Below are 13,448 nucleotides of genomic sequence, written 5' to 3' on the forward strand. Positions count from 1 at the left end.
TTGGGCAGCTACATCCATTTGACTTTGGTGTGCTCTTTTGTGACTAAGAGGCTGGTCACAGTGTGAAAAAAGGTCAGAATATCTGACCATAATTCTGATGTCTTGTCTTTATGGAGCTCTTAAAAGTGCCTAGGCCAGTGAGAGCTTCTTCTCAACTTTTATGGAAAGCCACAATCAGGGTCAAATGCACCTCATCTAACACTCATTGTTTACAAAGACTAAGTAAACAGCTACATCTGAGATTGTCAGTCCCTCTCTCTTTGTACTCAGTGAAAGGAATGGGCATAATTCCCCTGGCTTATCTCAGTCAGACACTTCAGGCAGGGATGAAACTCTCCAAATAAAGGCAAGCACAGCTTGCTCAGACCACAGAGTTTGCACTAAAAGTTAAGGCATTGTGTCAGATGAATTCCAGCCCCAGAATCAAAATTGACACTAGTGAAGTTAATTTATAGCAGGTGAGGATCTCACTGTGCTGAGGTTTTCATTCATTTTGATAGCACTATTGAGAAAATGACCCAGTGTCTGTGTCTGAACACCTGCTATGAATATTTAGATGGCTTGAAAGCCACTTTCATGGGGGATTTTCATACAAAAAAACCCCAACATATGCAGAGCTCTGGACTTCCATCCCCACTGAATGCTCCTGACATTCCTGTACTTTATTTGGCTTTGTCCTGCAAACCTTTCACTATTTTCCATTGGATGTCCATGGATGCAGATTGTTTGGTATTGCTTGATGAAGTAGACCACTTTCAAAACACAGTATGACAGAAAATAAAAATAACAAAGCAGAGGCTTTCCACACAATACCAGCACAAAAACCTTTTAAGAAAGGGAATTTTAATTTTTTTTCTTTGCTGTTGTCTCATATCACTATTTTAGTTTCTCCATTTATTATATTTTTTGTACCCCTTTATGTAAAACCCGAGTTTAGAGTATAAACCTCTTCTAGTCTCTTTATTGCTCCCATCATATTTAAAGATTTGAGCAGTTCACCTCAAAGCAGAGGGGGTCCTGTCACACTTCCTCCCAAGTACCCTGACTGTGATCCTTAAGAGTAATCACACTGCTCTGAGCCCTGCACATTCAGGACTAAAATCTGAAATCAAAAGAAACATTGTGGATGAGAGCAATAGAAAAATTAGACTCCAAAAGTTGATTGCAGGCCAATCTGAAATAATCAAGGTTTGTGGGGTGTTTTGTTTTTGTTCATAGCTTTTTGTCTTTGTTCATGTGTTTTCGGTGATTTGGTTTGTTTTTTCTAGAAGAGTTTGGGGTTTTTTTACATCTTTAATTAATTTTGAAAGCAATGCCAAAGTCTACTGTGGAAAACCAAAATATTTTATTTTTTCTTCAAATGATTGTTTTTCCATAGTTATTGAACACAGCTGGTTTCACTCATAACCAAACCAATTTTAAAATTAATTCTTTTGAAATTGAAAAATCAAAAGCTATTTACAATATATTATGTTCTCCCAAAATGGAACAAATTCCAGAAAAAAAGATGTCCAAAATATCCTGACCATGCCCAGAAATTTCAGCTCCAATCAAGGATATTTCCACTGCAATCTTTCACCTAAGTAGTACAATAAGTGAGACCAAAACAAATATTTAACTAATCATCAAATACAGTCTGATGTCCATGGTGCCATTGTTTACTCGTTAATGCCTGCAGTCTGAAGGACAGAAGCTGTTTATCCAGAGCCACCTCAAAGCTTCTCAGCAACACAAACAGGGCAAAACTGAGTTTTCTTACTGCAAGCAGAAAAGGTCAGGACTAGGCTGGGCTGGTTTTACAAGAGGAAATGGATGAGGTAGCAAATACACATCACAAAAGCCAACTGTGGCTTTTAGGTGCTGTTACAGCAGCAGCCTCACAGTACATGGACCTTACAGAATTCTTCCTGATGAGCTCCTACTCTACAGATCCAGAGGAACAACCAAAACACAATGGCAGCCTATGATCAACTCCATTCTTGTCCCCCTCATTCCTGCTGCATGAATTCAGTGTGGCACATGCAGCCAGGTCACTGGGGATGTCACTGGACACTGTGACACACACTGCATATCCTAGGCTGACCCTGACTTCCTTTTATTCCTATTCCCCTCCCCTTACATCTTACCAAAGCAGCACAGTGCAGAAGTCTTCAACAAGGAATAAAAACAATTCAGTGAATGTAGCACACAAGGGGAAAGACTAAGAGAGAACACCTCCAAAGACAATCAGAACTTCACATGAGTTCTCTTGAGGTTATCACTGAGAAGAGAAGGCTCTGGGGACACCTCATTGCAGCTTTCCAGTACCTAAGGAGGGCTTATTAATAGTTACTTTTTATATGGGCAGATAGTAATAGAACAAGAGGGAATGGTTTTAAACCAAAACAGGCGATATTTAGATTACATGCTAGGAGAAAGTATTGTGAGGGTGATGAGGGACTGGAATGTGCTTCCCAGAGAAGTTGTGGAATATTATCTAGAATAGCTATTTAAGTCCTCCATGCTTCATGATACAGACCAACCAGCAGCATTCCTTGCTGAGGAGGAAATGTCATCCCCACTGGTGTGTCAGCATGAATTGTAGCTGCTTCTACACTTCCATTGAAGCATCTGTGGATTGGTCACTGCTGGAGAAGAGTCAACAACCACTGGCTCCTAAATGGTGGCACCTGCTGCTATCTGATTATTATTAAGTACCTTGATTTTACAGGTACAAGTGGCTCTGGAAAACCTGCAAACTTTCCCCTCTACTATCAAATCCTAGAATCTATTTTTCAAAAGCAAATAGTCAAATCCTTTCTTTGAACAAAATATTTAGATCGTTTAAGCTACTCAGTAATTTCCCACTGTGGCTGTAAGACACGTAGTTTTCCCCAAACCTTAATCAATGTTATTCTGTATTACAAACACCAACTAACACAATCAGAGCCAAGCCAGAACACATTCTTTGTGCATTTCCCCCCTAGCAAGCACTGTCAAAGCTGAGGCAATGATGTTCTGCTAATTTGCCAATAATTTATACAGACACCAGTAAAATGTGCTTAATCCTCAAAGAGATTCAATTGACTCCAGATTTCAAAAAAAGCATGCAAAGGCAGCAATAAAATGTATTCCATTTAATCAAGTGAACACATAACAGACTGATTCACATTGTTTTATGGCATCAAATTACAGTTTTTTAATGTGATTCCATGGGGAAGTAAAGGGGAGGTTGCTGTAAGAATATTTTGGCAGAGCACTAGAGGAGGTCACAGCTGATTTTTTACTGAACTGTTAAAGGCTTCCACAATTTGTCTCTTATGGGAAAATGAACACTTCCCCTCTCTACTACATCTTTAATATAGAAAGAAGAGCAGAAGTCAGCTCAAGTATTTCAGTTTACACTTGCCTAATTGTTGGAAAATGCAGTTTTCTTATTTTAAGGTAAATAAAGTCTACAGTATTGGTTTGCATCCCACTATGTTAGCACTGCACCAGATACACCATTAGACTGCCTGGGAGAATGTTCAACAACATCATGAGAAACCATTTGGAAGCAGAGCTGAGGAGAGTCATACAGCAAAGTCTGTCACAGCTGTCAAAAAATTCCATTCCATTTTATTTGGAAAATATAATGGAAAGAGAAGGGAACCAAATGAAACCTGTGTGGTATTAAGTAAAATTAAATATAGTTCATAAAAATTAAGGCATTTCTGCTTTACAGGGATATGGGTCCAGTGATGAAAAAAGAAATGGTGTTCTGGAGAATGAACTGTAATTATGGTTGAAAAAACATATGGAGAGAGAAGGGAAGAAATTAAAGGAGATGTAGACAAATGCAATTTGATGGCAGTGAAAAGCTCTACTCGTGACTGAAGATCTGCAATGTTCAGGAAAGGCTTCAGTGCCACCAAACATCTCAAGTCCAAAATTTCAAATATATTTTTACTTTATTTTATGAATGTCCATCAGATATATATATATATATATCTTTGATGCTACAACACACTAGTTGAATAAAAATCAACAACATAAAAACCCTCATCATAAAAGATCCAAGAAGTGAAATCCCAAAGCCATAACCATTTACTCTGTGAGCATATCATCTTTGACAACCATATATAAATGACATCATGACAACAAATACAATGTACAATAATAAGTGTACAATGGTACAAAATATACAAAAAGGAATGTGTATTTAATATACATTCAACATTACCCCATAAAAATATTTGTTGGGAAAGTGAAGTGCCTTTTCAAGACCAACAGAAAATGTACACCAGTTAAGATGCCTGAAGGATCTCCCATCAAAATAATAAAGTGTGTGTTCTTTGACTGGAACTATAAAATAACAGAGCTGAATTTTCCCTAATGAAAAAAAATCTAAACTTCAGAAAATTTTTGTCCACATCTAGAGTATAATAAAGTATTCAGAGTGCAGAAAATTCAGTTTAATTTAAATTTTACTTAAAAGTGGGCCCTCTTTTATTGATAGCTCAGTCATATAAAATCAAAAATCTATATTCCTCATAGGAAAAAGACTATTTCTGCCCATGTCTCTTTTCTGGTTTTGATGCATTCCATAATTCACATAAATTTGCTGCAATGGAAATATGAGTCTGACCAGAGGTCAATACAAGAATCATTGTTCCTTTTCTCTGGCTCTATACAAGTCTTGCATAATTTTGCTCCAATATTTTTTGCCTAAGTTTCAGATTCCTTTGAGTTCGACCTCAGAGAGAATTTCAGGAAATTATTACTGTGGATATTATGAAGATCACATGCTTACAATGTGGCTGATTTTATGGAAAAGTCCACCTAGCCTCCAGTTTCCAAGGCACTGCTTTGTGCCTTTCCTCCATAGCTGGTACTTGCACTGACACAGGATGCATTGAGATGCTGTGCAAGTACATAACCCATGCTCAGCTCTGCTGGGCATCCATCCATCCATCCATCCATCCATCCATCCATCCACCTGTGCATCCACCCGTGCATCCATCTGTGCATCCATCTGTGCATCCATCCATCCATCCATCCATCCATCCATCCATCCATCCATCCATCTGTCTATCCATCCATCCATCCATCATCCATCCATCCATCCATCATCCATCCATCCATCCATCTGTCTATCCATCTATCCATCCATCCATCCATCCATCCATCCATCCATCCATCCATCCATCCATCCATCCATCTGTCTATCCATCTATCCATCCATCCATCCATCCATCCATCCATCCATCCATCCATCCATCCATCCATCCATCCATCCATCCATCCATCTGTCCATCCATCCATCCATCCATCCATCCATCCATCCATCCATCCATCCATCCATCTGTCTATCCATCCATCCATCCATCCATCCATCCATCCATCCATCCATCATCCATCCATCCATCCATCCATCCATCCATCCATCCGTCCATCCATCATCCATCCATCCATCCATCCATCCATCCATCCATCCATCCATCATCCATCCATCCACCTGTGCATCCACCTGTGCATCCATCTGTGCATCCATCCATCCATCCATCCATCCATCCATCCATCCATCCGTCCGTCCGTCCGTCCGTCCATCCATCCATCCATCCATCCATCCATCCATCTGTCCATCCATCCATCCATCCATCCATCCGTCCATCCATCCATCCATCCATCCATCCATCCATCCATCCATCCATCCATCCATCCATCATCCATCCATCCATCCATCCATCCATCCATCCATCCATCCATCCATCCATCCATCATCCATCCATCCATCCATCCACCCACCCATCCATCCCCCTTCCTCTCATGGGCTCAGGAATAATGAAGGCTGAGTATTTCTAATAAGCCTCCCAGCTGACCAAGCTGATCCCTGATTCCCAAAAGCAGATTTTTGCTGTGCTCCAGAGTTCAGGCTTTGCTGGTTCTCAGCCCTGGGAAAAGTGACACAGCCCAAGGGAGGACATTGAATCTGCCAAAGACTTCTCCTGAAAGGACAAGGTCCCACAAAGAAGGACAAGTGCAACTTGCACTGTGGGTACCACTTTACATCTCTTTATAGAGTTTGAACCTGCTACTGCCTATAAGCTCAGGGGCCCAGACCTACAATTCACACAACAGCTGTTTCCAAGTTTAAATTTAACAGCACTAGGTTTTACTCCAACCCTGATGGCCCCAACTTAGGCACCAGAATGGGTTTGATTTGCAGGTGCAACACAATTCCTCTTGTATTAGAGGTCAACACAGACCATCCAGACCTTCAAAGCATTAAAATCAAATGCATTTTCCAAAGTTCAAAACTCACCTGAGGCTCATTCCAAGTACCACTGACAATTTTGATTTCAGGAGAGACTCACAGTTATGCCAGTAAACAACAGCACACAACCCTTGCAGGGGCTTGCAGGCCTCTCTGAAAAGAATTTCTTAGGAATATGCACAGGAGTGAGAAGGAAACGAAAGGTACCTATAAATCACATGGCATGCCTGAGTGTTGCCCAGGTAAATGCAAAAAATTAATGTTATTTGCAGTATGTATATCTCTTCCTGAGTTGAATTTCATTCCCAGTATGGAATCCAAGCATCTGCTTTTTTTTTTTTTTTGGCAAGGTACTCAATCACATAGTAAGGCAATCCAATTTTCTGGTTTGCTTCCTGTCTTGTTTCCTCCTAAATGGCCAAGCATTTCTCACCAAGATCACCACTACAATGTGTGCCAGAACATGTTTAAAATATGGTCCTGTAAAAATAGAAATTAGGTTTGTATCTTTGAAGGCAGCATTAGTTCTTCATATATTCTGGGATCTTGAAGATTTCAGCTGAACAGATTCAAAATTATCTTCCTTTTCCTGCAATGTAAAAGACAGGTTCCCATCAAGTGGATTTCCTCAAAATCTCTCCAGCTGACAGCACAATCACTTCTTCTCTCAATATCCTTTGCCAGAAACTTCACTTTATTTTTACTATAGTAATTAAGTGCACAGATTTACCTTTAATATTTAATAACATTACTAATTGTGTAAAAATTTGCAAAACCAATAAAATTATGGTACAGCTGTTGTTCATGGTACTTTTTTTAGAAGGTACAGGGAAAGTCAGCATTTCATATTCATAGAATAAGATAGGTAGTCTGAGCTGGGGAATTGCAAGGTAATAATCATCACTATGGTTATTATTACTTATTAATGTGTTCCCTGCAATATACAGAATGCTTGAAACAGCATGTGAGTGTGAACACCACTGCCTTGCTCCTGGATTCCAATCTCAACACTTGCTCTGGGAGACCCACAAAACAAAGCAAGTCTACAAATCATTTGCCATCTTAAATATCAGGGCTAAAGGGTTGAGTTTTCTCTCTGTTCATTTGCTGGGTGCCAGCCTTGGCCATCTGGCCAGCAGGAATCAGGGAGAGCAAGAAATGTGGACATACACACCCAAATAGTTTGCAAACTCTCTTAAACTACCTTCATAATCTGATTTTTAAAGCCATTCAGATCAGCACAACCTGGTACAGACATGAGAAAGAAGGGGAGAAATTTTCCTAGTGACTATGCTAGTCTAGTGAAAAATATGTGTTTTGAATGGCCTGGTACTGTCATGCTGGAGACAACAGACACAACTGGAACAGCCCCCAGTCTCAAACAGGTTTGTAATTATTTGGCTTCTATTTTCTCATTAAAAACAAGTCATCCCTTTCTATATTACAGGCCTAGCCCTCAATGCCTTGGGTACTCAAACACACTGATATCTTTGTGACATGCTGGCAGAAATGCCATAGCCTGAAGCTTGAACATATAGTTAGGATAACACAGATTTTCTTTCTCTCTCATTTTACATTTCTCCTTTTTCTCCCTTGTTCTTGTCCATATATTTTTTCTGAATTTTACATGCATATGTAGCAGGATATGAATTTCTTCAGCTTTTGCATAAACAAGCAATGCCTATAACATTTGTTTTCAATAAATATATATTAAATTTGAGTTATCTGCAGGGATACAGGACACAGAGTTGAGTAAACTAATGAGGTATTGGAAGTCAAGTTTGCCAGCTATTGTTATCTAGCAGGAAAAAAGGAAATAAGCTTAGAAATATCTGACAAACTTGTTGAGAAAGGAGAGAACACTCAGGAGGCCTGCTACAGTGGATATAGGAACATTAAAAAACCTCCAAGTAGGCATTCAAGTTACCTGAATACTGAATACTTACTTCTATTTTTGCAACATCACCAGAAAATTTTATGTGATTTGATTTTATTTGCATTTTTAATATTCTCAATATTAAATTAAGAATTAATATTGGATTTCTGCCCCTTGCCACAAGGAACAATATTGATTTTGCAGGACAAATAGTCAGGCTGGGGTCAAGGGAAAGTTCTGCACATTATCTGTGAAATGGTAACTTATAGGAGGGATATCTGAGGAGCAGGTAGCATGGCAAGAGGACACCAGTCAAATAAAAAAATTAAAAGAATGAAGAGAAGAGAATAATAAGGGAAAAGAAAGGCAGAACACAAGTTTTAATTACATTGCACTCAATCACAGAAAGAAAATTAAAAGGGAGACAAGGAAAAAAATCTCAAAATTCAACATTCTGAGATATTATCTGGATAATAAACTAGAGTACAAGGTTTTTAAATTAATTTTTATTATGATCTTTTAGGAGACTTTCTAAGAAACTCATTTCAACAAAACTGTTTGAAAGGGAAAATGTCATTTGCCTTTATCCTGATCATAACAGATGCCCCCAATGGAATCCCCTAAAGACAACATTGCCCTTTCCATAGCACAGATTTCAAGGCATTTGGAACAAAGACCAAAGAGCCTTTTGGATCTACTAAGCTCTGTGACTCCTCTCAGAAATGTTCAAAGATTCTGGTGCTATCAATTGAGACATGCAACAATCCGCATCACATCTACTGCAGAAAAAAAAAATGCATTTTTGGTGCTGCTTCCCACTGAAATGGAGGAAGCTGCTGTGTTGAGCAACAGGCTGAAGCTAATGCTTCCTCTTCAGCTGAATCCTACCCAAAATTATGGTCTCAAGTCAGCCAGGAATCCAGCCCAGGTGAGCTGCAAGCAGCTGGCTGGTGGCTGTGTTGCCAATGTTAATTTTTTCAACCCCTAAAAACTGTGTTTGTCTCAGCAATGGATGTGCCTGGGAGGACTCTGGGCAAAAAGGTTCTCTTTGCCATTAACTGTTTTTCTCTGGTGTCACTCATGCAATAAAAAATTCTACTGAATTCTCTTTGTGCAGGAAGGAGCATTTACCCAAAACCCTACAACATTTCTGAATTTTATCCAGACTGGATTTCAGCAGATCACTATGGACTGGATGAGGTGTGCGTGGGAGACTGCACTGCTGTGAAATTACCATCAAAGACTCAACACATCCAGTAATAAATAAAGGTAATAATTATTTTTAGTATTAATATTGGTAATTACTACTCACCTTTGTTGCCAAGGATTTGAGCTTCCCCAGCAGTGACTGCTTATTTGAATATACTATTTCTTCTTCATTATCTTCTCCTTCCATTATTGCACAGCTGTCAGCAGCTGGCAGTTCACACTCTTTTGAGTTCGTCGTCATCACTAATTTGGAATATTTATACTCCAGCCTGAAGATATAAAGCCACACAGGAACAGATTTTTTTCTCAAATGTCCCATAGTCAGGGATTTTATAATTTAGACTGTCTGCAGTCCTCCCACATAGTTACTCCTGAGGTAGATACTGAGGAAATTAGATACTTTTCAATCATTAAAAATATGTAACCAAAATAATGTTAACAATACACTGAGCTCTTGCTCTCCAATTAGTCTTCTATCCTTATAAAAGAACCATGTTTTCCCAAAACACCTTGGGGAGGTCAAGAGGGCTTCCTACATGAAGAATTGCTGGTTGGGGCAACAACCAAAATAGAAATAAGCAATATGGCCAAGAACCTAATTTTTGACCAAGCTGAAAGGGACTAATTAGACTAAAGATACCCTTCTGGTCTTCAGAGTTTGAGAAAGCCATGTTGCTTCAGAACCTAAAGTCAACTTCAAACTCTCAAGGGTTAAAAATACAGCTCCTATTGGGAAATTATGCCACTGCAAACTACTGTGGATGTTCTATTCCCTTCTCACTAGAATTTTTTACTGCCACCGTTGATATAAGAAACATCAACTTAGTGTATTAATGGATTGATCCTACAAAGGTACTTCTCATCAACAGTGTCATAAAGTCAGATGCAGGAAAAGTCACTCCATCAAGCTTTTAGCTAACTTTTATATAGAACACAATTTGCAGTACTTACTTCTGGTTCTTCTTCCAAAAATAGCAAGTCAAGGCTATGAGCAGAACGGCTGTGAAAGCACCAACACCAGCTCCAACTTTAAGCCAAAAATCCACTGTTTCACAAGTGCTGGTCTTTTTTTCTGGCAAGGGAACTCCTTTAATGCAATGCTTTGGCTCATTCCATACATATAAAGTTTCCTTTCAAACAGAAAACACCAAAAAGTGAGCTGCTTGTAGGAAAAGAGAGAACTGTTTAAACTTACACAAGACAAGCTGTTCTGAGATAGAAAGGTCAGATAACTTTTCAGGGAAAGCAAACCAAAACACATCCTTCAGGTTTTCAGACTTCAGGTTTTCAATTAATTATATTGTCTAATCAGTCATCCCCTTGCTTGTGCCTGCAGGTTCAGGCATGGCAAAAGGATTTCCTCCTCTGTACAGCTCTCATGTGACACAGTATGGGCTGGACAGATATTGGGATTAAACTCTGCCTGCCCATAAGCTACTGATCAACAGAAGAGCTTGAACTAGTGGAAGGATTTCCTAATATTTGACTAGAGAAGGCAGCAGCAAAAACATTGTAAGCAAGTACGATCAATTTATGAACTGACATTTGGAAACCTTTCTAGCCTGCCCCTGATGTTTATGGCTATGAAAGAACTGAAATCCTTTGGACACTCCATCCTTCAGCAATAATTGCCCTGCATGCATGAATGCATTGAGAGTTCACATCCTTACTCACAGAGTTGGCCAGCACAAGCCAGCTCTCTTACAGGAGCCACGCTGCCCTAGACACAAACATTGCTGAGTCTCAACACAGCTCTTCCCTCAGCTTGCATCCAAGCCAGCTCTGAGCCTGGCCTGAGATCTTCCAACCCACTTACATATCAACTTGCCCAACAAATTTCAACAGGAGTCCAAGTTATACCTAAATGAGCCCATTTGACTTTGAGACATGGGTCCTGTACCTGAAATCCTTTTTTGCAGGCTCCCTCAATCTCGTGGTAGTCCTGCTCTGTGCAGAGAGGACAAGCTTCTGCACTTTCCCACAGGAAGTAGAAAGTGCATCCATCGCAGGTGCCCGCGGGGCAGGAGCTACAAGGAGAGCAGAGCTCAGTTAGGAAAGAGACACTCTGGGGTTTGCATCCTCAGCCACACTGCTGCTGGACATTGGGAATGGGAAGTGTGAGAAATGGGTAAGCATCCATCAAGTTAGCAGATGGAAGAATCTGGGGGAAGAATTTTTCCCAGTTTGTAAAATTCCTTCTCAAGTGAAAACAGATATTGAACTGTCCAAGGTCTAAAAGGAGGAGGGGGGAGGAGAGGAGAGGAGAGGAGAGGAGAGGAGAGGAGAGGAGAGGAGAGGAGAGGAGAGGAGAGGATGGAGAGGAGAGGAGAGGAGGAAGCGGAAATGAGGAGAGGAGAGGAGAGGAGAGGAGAGAGGAGAGGAGGGGAGGAGAGGAGAGGAGAGGAGAGGAGAGGAGAGGAGAGGATGAGGAGAGGATGAGTGAGAAGAGAGGAGAGGAGAGGAGAGGGAGAGAAGGAGAGGAGAGGGAGGAGAGGAGAGGAGAGGAGCGTGAGAGTGATGAGGAGAGGAGAGGAGAGGAGGAGAGGGAGAGTGAGAGGAGAGAGAGGAGTAGGGAGGAGAGGGGAGAGGCGAGGAGAGGAAGAGGAGAGGATGAGGAGAGGAGAGGAGAGGAGAGGAGGAGGGAGAGGAGAGGAGTACTCCAGTTTTTCCCTAGCACAGCAAACACCTCCATCACTGTTCAGCACAGGGTGCTGTTCCAGGTGAATGCTGCTATCTAGTTCCTGCCATTGTTCTAATGATGTCTGTCTAATTTAGTCCATATGGAATGGACTTGTACTGTCACAGTTAATTACTAGAAGGATGTTCACCAGTTAATGAAGAGATAACAGCTTCTCTTACTCCAAGAAAAACTAATGGCCTATTTTGTATTCAGCCTGCAGAAGAAAGTTGTCCTGGCAGTGGCAGGACAGTCACGTAGATTTTGTTACTGACAATCACATCAGGTCCAACAGCAGCAATGGCCAAAGGCCATGCAAAAAGTTTGGTCATGTAAATATGAAATATATTCATGCAGATAAAGAAATGGATTTAAAGCTGTGTTGTTCTATATCATCTGGAAATCTGAAATCCTGATCTGAAGCACTGAAATATCCCCAGCCCTAAAAGCCCATTCTGGCTTATCCAGATTTGAATACCTGACAACAGGTACCTTCCTCTGTGAATTATGGAGCATTTTCCCAACATATATGGCAGGAGCACTGACAGACCTTTCTCCTCAACTGCTTTCGTCTTAACTGGGGCTTCATGTGATACTAAACACCATGCCTGGAGGATCAAGGGATTTACATTATTTGGCATATATCTGATACCTCACTGTGTGAAAACAGCTGACTGCTGTGCTAATCAAAGGGGGATAGGAAAGGAGAAGTCAACACAAACTGAGATAAGGTACAGTGTGCCATTTCTGCTCATGCTCACACTTTCAAAAGCAAGGTGGGTTGTTCCTCCCTCCCTGCTGGTGCTTTATCACCATTCACATCATGTTTATCTGTGCCACTGCAAGAACAACTGAAGAATTTTCAGAGAGAAGCTGATAGTGGTTTACTGCCCAGCATAATCTGTAGTGGGCCAGGTCCCTCAGAAACTGGGGTAAGAATCTCCAAAGGTGCTCAAACATCAATCACTCATCCATCACCTGTGAAGGAGACTCTGCCTTCATTCAGGCAACACAGTTTGTGTGTCCTGAGAGGGGCAGGGACCAAAGGATCCCACACTTCTCACACTTTAACTTTAGGGAAGGGGGCTCAGCTTTTGGGAAGGAGGAGGGCTGAGAGCTATCACCAGATTTGTAGTAAGATCCAGACAGACTAAAATGGTTCTTGATAACCAAAGAGGAGGGTTGAAGTTGAATCAGAGTTAAAGGAAGCTTCTGAAAATCACAGTGTGTTGCTGAAGAGAAATAGAATTAATTCTTTTACTGCTTTTTTTCCTCTGCATTTTTTCAATGATACTTATGCCTTAAGTTATGTTTATGCAGGCATAAACAGGATTTTGGAAGAAAGAAGCTTTTTAAAGTCCCTCAAATCAGACTGAAGGGGAAAAGAAGTCAGGCAAATTAAGAACAACTGGTACAAGACAGACAGGATACAGAGATGAAACATATAATTA

At 40.5% G+C, this 13,448-nt stretch overlaps 1 protein-coding gene across 1 annotated transcript in view; it reads right to left on the reverse strand.

Moving 5' to 3' along the window:
• Window positions 1–6,042: 6,042 nt before the first annotated feature.
• ELAPOR2 (endosome-lysosome associated apoptosis and autophagy regulator family member 2) overlaps window positions 6,043–13,448 on the reverse strand; it is a 91,532-nt gene continuing 84,126 nt past the window's right edge. Inside the window, exons 19-22 of the mRNA XM_079304346.1 lie at window positions 11,221–11,347; window positions 10,272–10,450; window positions 9,424–9,589; window positions 6,043–6,824 (exon numbers count right to left, since the gene is read on the reverse strand). Coding sequence (XP_079160472.1) covers window positions 6,765–6,824; window positions 9,424–9,589; window positions 10,272–10,450; window positions 11,221–11,347 — 532 coding nt within the window. The 3' untranslated portion in view covers window positions 6,043–6,764. The remainder of the gene's footprint in view (window positions 6,825–9,423; window positions 9,590–10,271; window positions 10,451–11,220; window positions 11,348–13,448) is intronic.

The sequence above is a fragment of the Erithacus rubecula genome, assembly GCF_903797595.1.
Source record: "Erithacus rubecula genome assembly, chromosome: 4".
In the NCBI taxonomy this organism is placed as follows: Eukaryota; Metazoa; Chordata; class Aves; order Passeriformes; family Muscicapidae; genus Erithacus; species Erithacus rubecula.